Here is a 16,907-nt window from a genome sequence, read left to right as displayed (position 1 = left end):
CACTGATGGGCACTGATATGTGGCACTGTTAGGCATCCCTGGTGGCACTGGCAGTGGTAGGCATTGGGAGTGGGCACTGATTGGCAGCTGCCTGGGCATTGATTGGCAGTTGCCTTGGCACTTATTGGTATTTCCCTGGTGGACTAGGGGTGCATACCTGGTGGTCCTGGGCAGCATTATGATGGTCCTGGGTGGTATCCAAGGGGGGGGCTGTGCAATCAGCACAGACCCCCCTGTCAGGAGAGCTGCCGATCGGCTCTCCTCTACTCGTGTCTGTCAGATTCATGCCCCCACGGGTGGCTGTTATCCTGCAGGATGTCATATGATGCCCAGTCAGGATAACTGAACCACCACCCACCCGTCATTTTGCTATAGGCTGGGCGGGAAGTGGTTAAGCATTATTAAAATCACTGCTCCTGAAAAAACATATTTTTGCATTGATACATGACCCCTGGGGCAGAACCGGGGTACCCAAACACTTTTTATGTCAATAAATTACATATAAGCCTTTAAAATTAGCACTTTTGTTCTTTTGATGTTAATGTCCCATAGACTTTCGAATTTGCCGCGAACACCGCATAATGTTCGCTGTTCAGACATTGGGCTCATCCCTAGTTGCCTGTGAACCTGCCATAACACTTGCCTCTCTTCCAATGCAATGGAAGTTGGGATGAAGAATATTTATTCTACCCTAAAGAATAATTCTGACAAGTAGGACAATCTTGTCTGTATTGTGGGAGTTTAAACTGTCCCCTTCAAGGGCTTGCTTCATTTGATAGTAAAGCGCTGGGAATAATCCTGACAAGTGAGACAATCTTGTCTGCATTGCAAGAATTTAAACTGTCACCTTCAAGAGATAGCTTCACTTGATAGAAACGAGCTGGGATTGCATTTAGTCTGGTCCTCAGATGTGCAGAACCAACAAATTTGGTTTGTTTTGATTCGTTATCTATGTGAATTTGTTTAGTTAAATTTGTTTAATCTGTTTAATTAGTTTTCGGAGTTTGCTTTGTTTATTCGTATTCATATTTATTAGAATTTTCCAAAATCAAATAGTTTTCAAATTCAAATAGTTTTCAAATTGATTCTATTTGAATTTTGGGAAATAGTTATATACTTTCTATACTATTATATAGATTTTTTAATTATAATCTTTTCAATTCCATTACAGTCTATTCTATTCTAGTCTGTTCTTTTTTTTTCTATTCTATTCTTTTCTTATGTATTCAAATTTGAATTTATTCTATTTTAAATTTGAATTTCAGAAGATTGTTATTCTTTCTATTTTATTTTATATCTTTTTTATTCTATACTATGCTATTCTATTTTCTTATATTCTGTTCCTTTATTTTCTATTTTATTTTACTAGCTTTGGAAATTGGAAAACAAATTGAAAACTATTTGAAAACTCTTCAAATTCAAAAACTTTTGAATTCAAAAACTATTGTACATCGATTCGAAAAATATTCAAATCGACTTTAATTCGAATTTCATCCAATTTTTTTTCGTTATATCGTATTTGTTTAAACTCAGTATACACCCCAAAAACTGAAAATTTGTCCGAATTTCAATTCAGAACGAGACAAACTGCACGTGTCTAATAAATGTCTGCCAAATTAAAGAAGACTGCAGTTCAAGAGTAGCAGAATCAGTGTCTAACTCCAAAGAGGTTTGCTCATGCAGTTCCCGGCTTGGAGTCCAGAAAGAATTGAAGAGAGAAAGAGATTCCTTAACCAAGAAGTCAGCAAAGAGCTGGGGGAGAGGTTGTTTACTGATCTTCTTCAGATTGTGCCACCCATACATATCTTATGGGCAAATATACATACATATCAAAAAATATATTGTAAAAATGGATAGTATAATATACCACAATATTAACAGAGGTCATTGGTACTATTATTTACACATATGCATAAATCAATCCAACACGTTTCAGAGTCCTTCAACTCCCTCCTCAGGGAAAGTTTAGCAATTGTTGTTCATGTGGTCTAAAAGATGAAACAGGTATTAGAACATATATCAACATTTTTGTACACATGACATCATTCAGGAGCCAGAATGGGAAAGGCTACATTATTTACAGTGTCTCCATGAACAGTGACAAGAAAACAATCATAGGATAAAAACAATTTGAAGGATAGAGTGCCACTCTGGCAGAGTCAGCAGAGCCAGAGAAATGTGTTAAAGTGGTGTTGCCACCAAAAAATAAAAAATTGTTTAAAATTCTTTAAAAAAATAAATAATTGGAAACATTTTTTTTTTTACTCACCTCTAAATACCTGTTGCTAGGGGGTCCCTTGTAGTCTACCTTCTTCCTTGCCCGGGCTGGTGACATCACTTCCCCTCACCTGTCACGTGTCCCTGGTGACTGCACGGCATATCACGGCACCCTGTGCCGCTCACGCATGCACAGTGGGTGCCCGGCTGTGAAGTCACAGCCGGGTGCCCACAATACGAATGACGGCACCGCAAGCTTAGTTCCCCCGCATCGCTGGAGTGGAGATCACTAAGTAGGAACAATGATATGTTTCCTCCCCCAGTCAGTCCAATCCCATCACAGTTAGTACACACCTAGGGAACACACATTTAACCCCTTGATCACCCCTAGTGTTAACCCCTTCCCTGCCACGGACATTTATACAGTAATTAGTGGCTATTTTTAGCTCTGATCGCTGTATAAATGTCAATGGTCCCAAAAAAGTGTCAAAAGTGTCCGATCTGTCTGCTAAAATGTTGCAGTCCCAAAAAAATCACTGATCACTGCCATTACTAGTAAAAAAAAATAATAATAATAAAAATGTGATAAATCTATCCCCTATTTTGTAGATGCTATAACTTTTGCGCAAACCACTCAATATACGCTTATTGCAATTTTTACCAAAAATTTGTAGAAGAATACATATTAGCCTAAACTGATGAAGCATTGTTTATTTATTTTTTTACATTTGGGATATTTATTATAGCAAAAATTAAAAAATATTTTTTTTTTCAAAATTGTCACTCTTCTTTTATTTATAGCGCAAAAAATTAAAACCGCAGAGTTGATAAAATACCACCAAAAGAAAGCTCTATTTGTGGGAAAAAAAGGACGTGAATTTTGTTTGGGTACAACGTCGCATGGCTGCGCAATTTTCAGTTAAAATAACACAGTGCTGTATCAAAAAAAATGGCCTGGTCAGGAAGGGGGTAAATTCTTCCAGGGCTGAAGTGGCTAGACAGGGATTCCTGTCAAGAATACAGAGGGAGTTCTCATAACCCTACATATGACTGGCTGGCTAGTCTTCCAAAAAGGGTCATCTGACTCCTACATAAATCCTTGTGTATCCTATTGTGTATTTTTTGCCACTAGAGCATACTGGTAGCAGGATGCTAGGTAATCCTGGCTTTCCTCTCTTCACCTGTCAGCATAAACGGTGTTAAAACCACACATGTGAGGTATCACCACAAACCTTAGAGTGAGAGCAATAATTCTAGGGCTAGACTTCCTCTGTAACTCTAAACATGTAACCTGTAAAAAAATGTTAAAGCATTGCCTATGGAGATTTTCAAGTACCGATGTTTGCCGCCATTCCACAAGTGTACACAATTTTGGTGGGTCAGTCGGTCAGCGGGGACACAGTGTGGACTGGGACACCTACTCTCCGTAACTGACTTCATATAGGAGAACCAAGCACCCGGCCATAGTAATACTATGGGCACCACAAAGCAGGTCAAAAGCCTGCGAATGAAGCGCCTCATCTGCAATCTCGTGATTGCATAGACGTGGCACTTCCCATAGTGCGCTGTGTCTGGTGTCTGAGCACTTTAAGCAGTTGCATACCCACACAGATTTTTTTTTTTAAATACTAGCTCATTATGAAATACCCACCTTAAAATGAGGCCTCAACATCTGATTCCGATCCACGCTGAGGTAGCTGACATGTTCTATCTGCGTTTCTTCTGGGTATCATGGCCCCAGCACTGTGAGTGGCCGGAGCTGCAATTACTTCACTCTCGCGCATGTGAGAGGGAGTCTTCTTCCCGGCAAGGTCCAGCAGTGTCTACCGGAACTTCAGCCAGGCCTTCACAGCTGTCAGTGGCTGCATGCAAAGTAAATATGTCGTAAACCATACAGGTTTAGGAGATGTTAATCTTACCTACAGGTAAGCCTTATTATAGGCTTACCTGTAGGTAAAGTACAAAAAAAGGGTATACAACAGCTTTAAAGGACATTGTTTTCTATTTTTTTAAGGGCCTTTTATTATGCTGCACTTATGGGCACTAGTATGTGGCACTGATGAGCACTGATAGGCAGCACCGATGGGCACTGTTAGATGGCACTGATAGGCAGCACTGGTAGTCACTTATAGGTGACATGGATAGGCGGTACTAATGGGAATTGATGGCTATTGATGGGTGGCACTGATGGGTGACACCGATGGGCATTGATGGACAGCAGTGATGGGCATTGATGGGCAGCACTGATAGGTGGGACTGATAGCCAGCACAAACTGACATCATTAATGAGCACTGATTGGTGGCACTTGTGGGCAGTGGTGGGCACTGATTGCTGGAAGTGGTGGCCATTGATTGCTGGCACTGGTGGGCACTCTTCGCTGGCACTGATTTGTGCCACTGGTGTCGCTATTGTAATCAGGGCACTGATGATCAGTGCCCTGATTACATGTGCAGATGTCTCCTGTGAGAAGATGGCGCTAATCGGCTCTCCTCACCACACACACTGTCAGTGTGAGGGGCACCAATTACCAGAATCTCCATGTTTACATGTGACCAGCTGTGATTGAACACAGCCGATTACATGGTTAAAGAGCCACGGACGGGACTCTTTGCAGAGATTGGGGTCATGCCATGTGCTAGCAACATGGCGCGGCCAGGATCGATGTGCTGCACTCCCTCACATGTGCGTGAGAGCGCCCGTTCTAAACCAGAGCCGCACCTCACTGCCTCGCCATCATTCGACGGTGGGCGGGCGGCAACTAGTTAAATTAGAAATGTAAAAAAATTGTATTTGAGATTATACAACAATTGCAAATCAGAGTGGTCCAAGTTGATTTCATATAGAGTAAATCATTTTGGTCATCTGTACTGGTTACACACTTTTTATTATTACTATTATTTTTATATAAAAAACTGTTATTTGAGAATATACAACAGTTATAAATCAAACAGATCCAAGTTGAATTTCATATTAAGTTACTGTATTTATTGACGTATAACACATACTTTTCACCCCTGAAAAAAATCACTTGCCAGCCCCTTCTCCTACACTGCTCCTCCTGTGTCAGGGGGGGGGCTGTGTACTGCGCAGGGGGAGGGGGCTGTTTACTGGATGGGGGGCTGTGTACTATGCAGGAGGAGGGGGCTGTGTACTAGATGGAGGGCTGTGTACTTAGGAGGGGGGCTAGGTACTGTGCAGGGGGAGGGGGCTGTTTACTGGATGGGGGGCTGTGTACTATGCAGGCGGAGGGGGCTGTGTACTCGATTGAGAGCTGTGTACTTGGGAGGGGGGGCTAGGTACTGTGCAGGGGGAGGGGACTGTGTACTGTAAACGGGGTGGTGAAAAAATGTTTTCCTTAAACTTCCCACTTAAATTTGGGGTGCGTGATATAGGCCTGTGTGTCTTATACGCCAATAAATGCAGTAATTGTTTTGGTCATCTGTAGTAGTAGTTACTTTTTAAATTATTGTAATAAAAATACATTTTTGTTGAACCATCTATAAATTGTTGTTTTCATGACTCATATTTATAATATCACTGCTGTAAACATTTTTTATAGGTAAGAGGTGTGTGATTAAGAATGATTTGTATGATATTTTGGGTTAAACTAATGTCTTTTTTTCTTGTTTTACAGAATGGGTAAAAGAGAGATACAAAGCTTTATCAGATGGTTACTGGTTCTCACGCTTTGCCTTTTAACCCTATGGGGAAGGATAGCATCAGCATCAACACATCACAGAATTCATTCAGGTAGGCCTTTTTAGCAGATTAATGCCGAGTCATATAACGCTAATCACATACTACCAATTTAAAAGGCCTAATTTACATGGTTTCCAGCAACTTAAAGTGGACCTTGCAAGGTACACTTATCTTACCAAATACTATTAATAGGTATAAAAATGTACCTGTAAAGCAAAAAGCATGCCGTGTACACACGAGCGGAATGAAAAAGTTAGATGGAAGCTTTTCATTATACATTCCGATCGTGTGTATGCCTCATCGGACTTTTTTTTTTTTTTTTTTATTCTGACGGACCTAGAAATAAATATTTGTGACAGAACCAATTCCTATCGGGAAAACTGTATGCTTTTCTGACGGACCAAAAACGATGCATGCTCTGAAGCAAGTACGAGACAGAAGCTATTGGCTTCTGGCTATTGAACTTCCTTTTTCTAGTCCCGTCGTACGCGTTCTTGATGATCGGACTTTGGTGTGATCATGTGTATGCAAGACAATTTCAGCGGAATTCCATCTGAACTCTGTCAGAAAAACCTTCAGAGTTTATTCCGATGGTAAAACCGGTTGTGTGTACTGGGCATTAAAGTTATATTTACCTCACTCCTTGTATTCAAAACGTGGTACTCAAGGGAGGATAACATCACACCCCTTCCTGCTAGATCCTGAAGAATACAGAGCAGTCGAAATTTTGAACGAAAAACACTTTTGTATAGAAGTCTTCTTGTGAAGTTTCACTTGCTCTGAGTTTCCCAGGAATCGACCCAGAAGAATGGTGATGTCCCACTCAGTGATGAAGACAGCGATAAAGTAAATGTATTTTTTTTTTTTATTATACACCTACTAACACAAGGCACTTTGTAAAGGAGAAGGGAACCCAGGCAATGTGAGCAAACTCTGCATTTTACTGCAAGGTCTGCTTTGAGGATTTCATGGAAAGGGTTAGGAAAACCTACCAATCATGCATATTTTACATTAAAGCCAAACCCCAGGAATTACACAAAAACTGCCCTTGAAATGAGCCTCCCCCCCTTACTGCAAGGGCTAAATGATTGCTAAGTCTAGGGGTAATATTCATTTTCAAGTTTTTCCGATAGCATGGAATATAATGGAAAACATTTACCATTTTATTTCTGATATTCAGTGTTCGCTACCAACAAAAGCTCATACAGGAGCTAAGGAAATTTTACCGAGTATATCATTGATAGTTACTGTGCTTGATATTACTAGTCATGATGTAATAATTGTATTATCATGTAGCTGTGGTTTCTTCTTTTGTGCAAATGGAAATAAGGTTGAGAAATGTTTTGATTATAGCTATGTTCCCTTGCAATGAAGATACTGTATGTTTAAAGCTGTAGCAAAATGCATTTTGAAAAAAGACTTGGAAATGTGCCTGACGAATGCTTTTCAACTGTTTTCATTTCTCTGTTGAGAGTTGATTGTGGTTTAATGATGATATCCTATTAGTTTTATCTAAGACCCTTTCTATTGTTTTGCCAAAGGGCAGTGTTTCTTGACTGTATTGCTATTGTATCTCTCATGGGAGTAAGTTCCTCTATTTCATGGACCACGGCCAAATTTATACTTCCTGCATCCCTGGGCCAGTTATCTTGTGCTGCCTCCCTCCAACCCTAGCAGGCTAACCTTAATAACACACAAATAGGATCAGATGCCAAAGCCTCACAGGACATGCTGGGGGCAAGAATAAATAGGGGCACTGACGGTTCACACTGAGCAGGTGAACTGTATACCGTACACTGCATTATGCCACCAACAGAAATGAACAAGATGTGAAGAGTCACCAACAATGAAAAAACAGATAGTTTGCTGGCAAAAGCTTTAAAACCTTTTAAAAACATGGGAATTTTAATGTGCCCACACTATCCCCTCTAGCAGATCTGGTGCCTTCGTCTACAGTCCGTGTTGCAGAAGTCCAGTGTTTACCTTTTAATTGCTTAGTAAATTAAAATTGTATTTACTATCAGCTTAAAATTGTAACAATTACATTTCTTTAACAACAAAAAGTACCCCTTGTACCTGTGGGAAGTAATCCAAATACTCCTTTGATTGGCTAAGAACCTGTCTCAGAGGAAATGTAGAGGCTATGGAACTACATGGCATTATAATGAACTACAATCTGCCTAGCTGATTTACATTCCAGCTGGTGGAGGTGTCTGAGACTTGTAGTTGGAGATCTACTTGTTTGTCCGTCACTGGGAAAGAATATTTAAAGAGGAAGTAAACCCTTCCAAACAACTTGGACCTATAGGTAAGCCTAGATTAAGGCTTACCTGTAGGTCCAAGCAATATCTCCTAAACCTATATGGTTTAGGAGATATTTGCCCGAAAATGGGCACCGCTGTCTACGGCGCATGCGCCGTAGACAGCGGCGCGCAGGCGCACTAAATGCGGCAAATCCAAGAATGGATTTGCCAAATTTGTCGACTCCCGTGCGCATGCGCGGGAGTGACGTCATCGCGGCTTCGCCGTATGACAGCAACGGAGCTGCGAGGCGCGACTCCCGTGCGCATGCGCGGGAGTGACGTCATCGCGGTTGCGCCGCTGTCATTGGTCGGAGCTGCGAGACGCCACCAGCAAGATGGACGCGGCGGACTACAGGGATCAGCGGCGACTTCGCTGGCTCCTGTGTCAGGTAAGTGACACATAATGAGCTACTATGCGATGCATAGTAGTCCATTATGCTTTACCTTTGCAGGGAAAAAAAGAGGAAGTAAACCCATCAGGGTTTACTTCCTCTTTAATACCATTTCCTAATTCTAAAAGTAGTTGTTATTGGAGCAAAGGGTACTAAAGAAAAGTACTAAAGCTCATTAAAATTATAATATGTAGTTTATAGCAGAAATGGAAGCAACCTTTGTAATGGAACCAGCACGTGCACATCACACATTGACATACGATGTGTACATTACTTCTTTCATGACAGGTTCACCCTAAATGATTAAATAAAACAAATTCATCTGTCTAAAACATTAAGAGCATTTATTTATAGTGGTATTTGGTGATTTTGGGGGGGGGGGGAACAATGTTGTATGAAAAAGCTGTTTCACCTATTATAGTCTGTCAACATTGCTTAGCCTCCTAACTGTAGATGCTAGTGTAGTTTGATGAAATGTGAATCTAGTCAGGAAATATTTTTGGTAGATTGAGCAGAGCATAAATATGTCTCACTGCGATATTTCAGTGTTCTAATTTGTTTGAACTGAAAAATTTATAGCAGACATGGCATGAAAAATGACTTAAACTGTAATGTGAATTGTTTTCTCTGCTTTGTAAAGCAAGTGAAATGTGTAAAAAATATTATTTGTGTTATATGATGGTGCAGAGAATCTAACCCTACAATTTACACAATGTTGATCTCAACTTGTTTCTTTTTTTTTTGGCCTACTTTTCATGTATAAAGTCAGCAATATTCCTTCCCTGAGATCTACTGCACAATTTCTCTGTACTCTTACCAGACCTCAGAGGAATTGAGGAGAAATGTAATGCTACTAGTACTAGTACTAACAAGGCTACTCAAAAATTGTATCTTTGAGATATCATGTACAGGCGGTCCCGGCTTAAAGACAACTCCTACATACAAATGGAGGGAGACAACAGGAGGTGAGAAGAAATCTACCCCAGGAAGGGAAATTCACTGCTGTAAGTGTTATCATGGGAAAAAGGTACCTCCAGTGATGCTTTATCACCAAAGCTTGTTTCCACAATGACCCAAAATCTTCAAAATCCAATTGTCATTGGGACAGAAAGTGAGGTGAAATCTTCAGAACAGGGGCAAAGACAGCAAAATAAATGCTACAGGGGTGTTAACCCTTCCCATCCTATCTAAAAAGCTTAAAAAATTGTTGTTTTGGCTGGAGCTACACTCAAAAAATGTACCTGTTCCGACTTACAAACAGATTCAAATTAAGAACAAACCTACAGACCCTATCTTGTTTGTAACCCGGGGACTGCCTGTACATAGAAAGTGCAGTCAATGGGGTTGATTTGCTAAAGTAGAGTGTGTTTCCCTAGCAATGTAAATGTTCACTTTGAAAGTTATATAAACTGCCCCCCCCTCTTTTTTTAAAGGGGCAGTAAACATTTTAAGCCTAACTTAATGTTTCATTTAACTGTAAATAATTTGTTTGGGCTAAATAGATTCACTTGCTGTATAAATTCTATGTAGCATTAGCTACATACACTATACAGAATGGGAACTTTCTTACCCTCTCCTGGAACAAAACTGAGTCGGGCTGACTGCTGCTCTTCCATTCACAGGAAGCTTGGAAGGTGGAGAGACAGGAAGATGATATCATGATCTTCATATTAGCCAATCACAGTAAGCCGTGTATTCATTCATAAAATACAAATTGTCCTGTTATTGGCTGAACAGTACACAACCCTGCTTGATTTTGTTCCTGGAATGTGGCAGGAAGTTGCCATCCTACCTTTTGCCGTAACACAGCACCGATGCTATATGCATTTTATATAGCACTCCCAGTAATCACACATGTTAGTGAAGAAAATAGTTTGTTCGGACCAACTTGGTCCAAACAACATATTTAATGTTCATCAAAACTTGGGAGTTAGGCTTTAGAATGAAACTTAGAAAAATAATCAGTGTGGTGTTTTGTTCTAAAATTCAAACCAGACACTAATTCAGGTATGCAGCCTGGGTGGCCATGAAAAGGCAGGTAGAAAGTATGTGCTCCCCCCTGCCTGAACAGTATAAAGTTACATTCTTTTTACATTGGATGGGTACCTTGCAAAGGACATGCAGTTTTACCTCCCCCTCGCAGGTCACCTTTTTTCCTATGCTGAAGGGACAAGGGCTTCTTCCACACATTTGGTCCCCAAAGTGATGTATGGTTTTGTGGGTAGACTTATATAAATATGAAAGCTCTCTTTAGAATAAGGGAGGGATCACTGCTAAAAAAGGTAGGGAATATTTAATACTGTTCATTACCTTTATTTGCAATTTTAAGATATCTCCCAACCATGTAATTTAAAGGGTAACTCCACTTTCGTGGGAAAAAAAATAGCAAATAAAGAAAAAATAATGTAGCGTATACAATTGGGACACAAGTCATATTATAAATCAATGTTATTAAAAATTACTTGTGTATTTTCAGTTTGCCACTTGAAAATAATCTATCCCTGCTGAACTTCTTTACATTTTTTTGCTTTGCATTGGTATATTTCACCCATGGCAGTGCCCAAATACCCATGCCCTTTTTAACAATAGCTTGCAAATTATCTTTGAAAAAGGATAGAAACAATAGCAAGATTCAACTTATACTTTAATTGGGTCTGTACCATGTTTGGTGTTGCCAGACTTCCCACTTGGTTTACTGAACGTTTTGCACCCCAAACTTTGCCTGTTTCACTCATAATAATTGGGTATTAAAACAAACAGAACTTCACCTTTTTTTTCATTGCAATGTGAACTTATATATTTCAAAGTAAACATTCAGTCTGCTAGGTAAACAGCCTCCATTGCTTAGTTAGTCAACCCCAATGTGTGAATGAGCCAGTGGCCCCAGTTTCTCTAGTATGTTTACTGTACATTTTAGTAACACAGTGGGATGGTTTCGGGGGCGTAACTAGAAATCACAGGGTCCCATAGCAAAATGTTGTATGCCCCCCCATCCTCACCCTCACCCAGGGGCAGATCCAGAGTCTAGTCTCGGGAGGGGCACTGCCAGAAAATATTTTTTTTGGGGGCAATTTATCGGGGCAATGGCTGATGTTGCCGCTTCAATCATCTCAACACCATTGTTGTTATAGTGTCAGGATGATTGAAACACATTATTTCTATTATTACATTGTTATAGAAAATGAAATAGTTCAACTCGCCATAATGTAGAATCAGGGGGAGCCCCGAGTGTGTCACTTACCACCGTCGTCTGCCACCAGATGCAGATTGTCACTTGTCACACGTTGCAGATTGTTACTTGCCACGTCACCTGCCACAAGTTGCAGATTGTCACTTGCCACATCACCGTTCATACATTGCAGATTATCAACTTGCCACATCACCTGCCACAAGTTGCAGAATGTTACTTGCCATGTCACCTGCCACAAGTTGTGGATTGTTACTTGCCATGTCACCTGCCAAAAGTTGTGGATTGTCACTTGCCACACATTGCAAATTGTCCACTTGCCGCGTCACCTGCCACCCGTTATGGATTGTCACTTGCCACAAGTTGTGTATTGTCCACTTGCCACATCACCTGCCAACCATTGCTGATTGTCCACTTGCCATGTCACCTGCCACAAGGTGCGGATTGTCACTTGCCACAAATATCAAATTGTCCATTGCCACGTCACCTACCACACATTTTTGGATTGTCCACTTACCACATCACCTGCCACAAGTAGCTGATTGTCACTTTCCTGCTAAGATGGGGAATGGGGATTGTCACTTCCTGTGTCCCAGTCTGAGTCAGTGAGCAGAGAGATGGTATAATCTCTCTGCTGCCTGCACAGTGAGTGAGGATGCAGGGCAGGCGCCAGGCGGTGAGAGATGATGTCATCTCTCTGCTCAGCCACCCGCTGATTGGCCAATCCACCCACTGAGCCTCCCAGCTGGCAGCTTCCCCCCCACCGATCCACCCAGCTGCATCCACTCACACAGTCAGTGTGACTGTACGAGTGCCAAGCGGATGGGCAGCTCAGCGGCTCACCCGCCACCCGCTCACCGGGCCCTACTCGGCTGCGGGCCCCATAGCACCTGGACGGGTCGCTATGGCGGTAGTTCCGTAACTGGTTGGTTTACTAAAAATGGAGAGTGCAAAATCTGGTGCAGCTCTGCATAGAAACCAATCAGCTTCCAGTTTTTTTTTTTTTTTTTGTCAAAGCTTAATTGAACAAGCTGCAGTTAACATTTGATTGGCTCCCATGCACAGCTGCACCAGATTTTGCACTCTCCAGTTTCAGCCCTTGTACACACGGTTGGACATTCTGACAACAAAATCCGTCAGATTTTTTCAGACCGATTTTGCCCGAAATTGGTGTTGCATACACACAGTCGGACAAAGTTGTCGGAAAATCTGATCGTTCGGAACGTGATGGCGTTATTTACTTACGACGGGACTATGTTCAGGCTAGTAGCCAATAGCTTTGGTTTAGGAATTTGATCTGAGCATGCGTGGCACTTTGTCCGATCGGAATTCTCTACAAACGATCAGACAAAGTCCGATCGGATCATGTTGTCGTAAATTTTTTATATCCAGCTCTCAAACTTTGCTGGTCGGACATTCTGACGGAAACAGTCCGATGGAGCCCACACATGGTTGGATTATCCGACAACACGGTCCGATCGGACATTTTCCACCAGAATGTCCGACCGTGTGTACAAGGGCTTAGTAGATCAATCCCAATGTCTTGTTTTAAATGCTGTAGAGTCTTTCAGCCAGTTTCCATCCAGTTTGAAATTGTTATTATTTTTTTTTTTAAAGTTGCATACTCCTTTCTGACGCATGTCTTAACTAAGAACACATGCATTTTCTGAAGCTGATATTTACCCAAAATTGCAATAGAATATTAGCGGATCTATCCTTATTACTTATTAAGGGAAAAAATACATTATTTTGGGGGCGATATAATATATTTCACTCTTCTCAAATTTTGTTTTGTGTCTGTTCCTAAGACGTGTTCATATAAAGGTTTTGGAGTCATAGCTAGTAAGCTTTATTTGTCTAATAGGGCAAATCAAAAAGCAGCTGTCTACCCAGTGACTGCTGTTTACTTTATCCACTGAATAATGCATTGACATAAACCTTTGTACACATCAGGTTATAGAACAAGGATATAACGTCCCCAGGCCTGTGGTAAAAATCCTAAGGAAAATATTACATCTGGTACAGACAGAATACCTTACTGCAGTGTTTTTGCATGACCTATGTGCTGGAGTACAGCAGTAGAAAAAGGTTGTAAACACTAGGGATGGTCCCGATGTTTGAGTCAAATGTAAGTTCGACTCCAACATCGGGTGTTCACCTGTTCGCTGAATAGCGAACAATTTGGGGTGTTCGCGGCAAATCCGAAAGCCGCGGAACACCCTTTAAAAGTCTATGGGAGAAATCAAAAGTGCTAATTTTAAAGGCTTATATGCATGGTATTGTCATAAAAAGTGTTTAGGGACCTGGGCCCTGTCCCAGGGAACATGTATCAATGCAAAAAAAAGTTTTAAAAGCGGCCATGCATATAAACCTTTTGATTTTTCATGTTCGTGTCCCATAGACTTTAACGGTGTTCGCATGTTCGAGCAAATTTTTTGCCTGTTCGCATGTTCTGGTTCAGCCCATCCCTAGTAAACACATTAAAAGTAGAAGAAGAGATAAAATTAACTATTGTTCCCATGGCACTTAAAAAACCTTGCTTGGTGTCTTTCTTTTTTAAACCATCAAAAATTGCTGAATAAATACCATATTTTTCCATAACTATGTGTCAGGTGACCACAAACCCTTCAAGACTTTCCTTCAAACCCTTCAAGACTTCAAAAGTGAAGCAGGATGGAGGAGAAGAGCTTTCAGGGCCAATCCAGACTGAGCAATGCTGGATTTTCCTCTAGAATCATAGCTCACGATTGTCAGGAAGAGTTCTACATACTGAGCCAGTGAGGTAGGGATGCTTCTGGGCTCCCACAATGCTGTAGGATTACCTATTAGAATGGCAGCTGCATAGCATTGTCGGCCCTGCACAGGGACTCCTACTGAACAGATACCTGGCAGGATCAACAGGTATTTACAGTATAATAAGAAACAAACTAAAACATTATGGGAAATTAAAGACACAGTGAATTTCATGCATAGTCTCTGGCCTTGTCCAGTCTCATGAGAACTTTCCAGGCCAAAGATAGCTGCCATGCTTCTGTATGTAGTGGGTTGTGAGGCATAGTGGGTGCAAGGTGGACAAAGTTATTGGGTGCCAGATACTTCTTGGATGTAAAAGAGGTTTTATTTCTCTTAACACTCCTTTTTAAATTTTGGGGGGAAAGGGGGTTAAGGCCAGGATAACCTTAAGTAGTTGCAGATTCAATTGGCAGACTTTGAGACTTTAATAGGAGGGCAGCAGTGCAGGGAAGGCCCCAGCAAGGTGCCACATCTGCACATGCAGGAATGTTGTCTCTTTTAGGAACAGTCTTTAACAGTTCCTTCAGCTTCACTACAACTGCCTCTTGCAGTTCTTCAACACTGAGCTTCCGGTCTCTCACTAGACCCTCTGAGTCACTGATACTGAATCCCTTAAACAACTCCAATCTTTGCGGTGGTATCTCCCTCAAGCGTCACCCATGCTTCCCTGCTGGGTCCCTAGCTTGGCACTCCAGATACTTCTCAAGTTTCACCCCCGCTGACCGGCTCGGCCCCTGGCTTGCCTCACATGGCTGCTCTGCAAGCATCACCTTCGCTAGTTGGGATCCTGACGTGATCACCACCTGAAGTTTCCCAATTCTCCATCATGCCGGTTGGGTGAGAATGCTGCTCCGGTACTGGCTTCAGTTACTTACTGTGGTCCCTGGTAATAAGGTGGTTGGTCCCTTTGTGGTGACAGCTTCCCTTCTACCTCTGACCACTGACAGGTTCTCTGGTCAGCAGAAACATCAATTCTGGTTGAATTGCGAGCCGCAATCCCAACCTTGCGCTGCTCTCTTAGTTCTGGATAGGCCCTCACACAGCCTAGCAGCCAGATGCCCCCGGGATAGGCCCAATCTCCAGTTTAGCAACCCAAGGCACACAGCACACGTCCACCCAGACAGCCGTCCAGGTGGCACAAAACATAGATCACTTGACTCCACCTGAATATATATGGTTCTCCCAGCAGGCCGAGGTATTCAAGAAAACCCCTGCCCATTGGCTGAGATACCCCATATACCCACAACCTGACCTTGAGTTGTCCTCCTCATATCTAATACCACCAAGTGCCCGGCCACTTAGTGGTAGAAGAGAAAAGTACAACCAGGCCAAGCTTAGGGAGAAATCAATGGATCTCTAACAATTGACCAGGGTAACTACTTCTGGCAAGTAATTTTGTGAAGAGCATCCCTGACTAAACTCCAGGGTGCTACACGTTTGACAGTAAAGACATCTAAAAATCATATATTAAAACAATTGTAAAATATTTAATATTTCAGACAAGCATGTACTGTAGGTTATGCTTTGTTTTTTTAGCTTGCACGTGGCTTTTATTTATCTAAATGTCTAGATCTGCCTTTCTCAATATTTTTAATATGGAGGAATCCTTGAAACAACTTCTTATCTTCTGGGAAGCCCTGCTAATAATTATTAAATGTAAGGTTTATTGTACATTAGAGGGATGGTCAGTGTGACGAATGTTTCTTACATTTGTGGTCATTGAGAAGAATTCTGCCTTATAGATAACTAAAAAGATTATTGGTGTCAGCGGTTACTTATCTGAGTGGCAGAAATAGTTTGTTGCTCAAGAACACCCAGCAACCCTGGCCTAGATATTAGCAAAATGTAATTTATTAAAGATTGCTCCTATATATATATATATATATATATATATATATATATATATATATAGTGACATTGCAAAGGCACTGATCATTGGGGGCGGGTTTATTTCTCCAAGTTTTCTGTTATATATGAGAGATTAGGGCTCATAAATATGTACTTGGTTTAATTGTATTGTTTATGTTTTTTTTCTAATACAGGCCAGGTTTTGTTCCTTGTGATAGCTGCAAAAGACTGTATAGTTAAAGGGTAACTCCACTTTCGTGGGGAAAAAACATAGCAAATAAAAAAGATAACATAGCATATGCAATTGCGACACAAATCATAGTGTAATTAAATTTTATTTAAAATAATCTTTCCTTTTCAATATGCAGCTCTGTAATGTTCTGTAAAATGCAATGCAATATAGCTACCTGGAGTTGTTCTGTACAGTACACAGAATGACTACAGCATGCCCATCAAAAACATCATTT

At 41.2% G+C, this 16,907-nt stretch overlaps 1 protein-coding gene across 3 annotated transcripts in view; it reads left to right on the top strand.

Moving 5' to 3' along the window:
* The window catches only part of TAFA3 (TAFA chemokine like family member 3), a 670,905-nt gene that overhangs the window by 256,556 nt on the left and 397,442 nt on the right, over positions 1-16,907 (top strand). For all 3 annotated transcript variants that reach the window (XM_077481555.1, XM_077481553.1, XM_077481554.1), the window contains exon 2: positions 5,853-5,968. In XM_077481555.1, coding sequence (XP_077337681.1) covers positions 5,854-5,968 — 115 coding nt within the window. In that variant the 5' untranslated portion in view covers position 5,853. The remainder of the gene's footprint in view (positions 1-5,852; positions 5,969-16,907) is intronic.

The sequence above is a fragment of the Lithobates pipiens genome, unplaced genomic scaffold (assembly GCF_037356315.1).
Source record: "Lithobates pipiens isolate NorthernLeopardFrog02 unplaced genomic scaffold, aLitPip1_a1.2 Scaffold_16, whole genome shotgun sequence".
NCBI classification, from domain to species: domain Eukaryota; kingdom Metazoa; phylum Chordata; class Amphibia; order Anura; family Ranidae; genus Lithobates; species Lithobates pipiens.
Note: the sequence above shows the minus strand (reverse complement) of the source record. Positions and strands in the feature narration are given on the sequence as shown.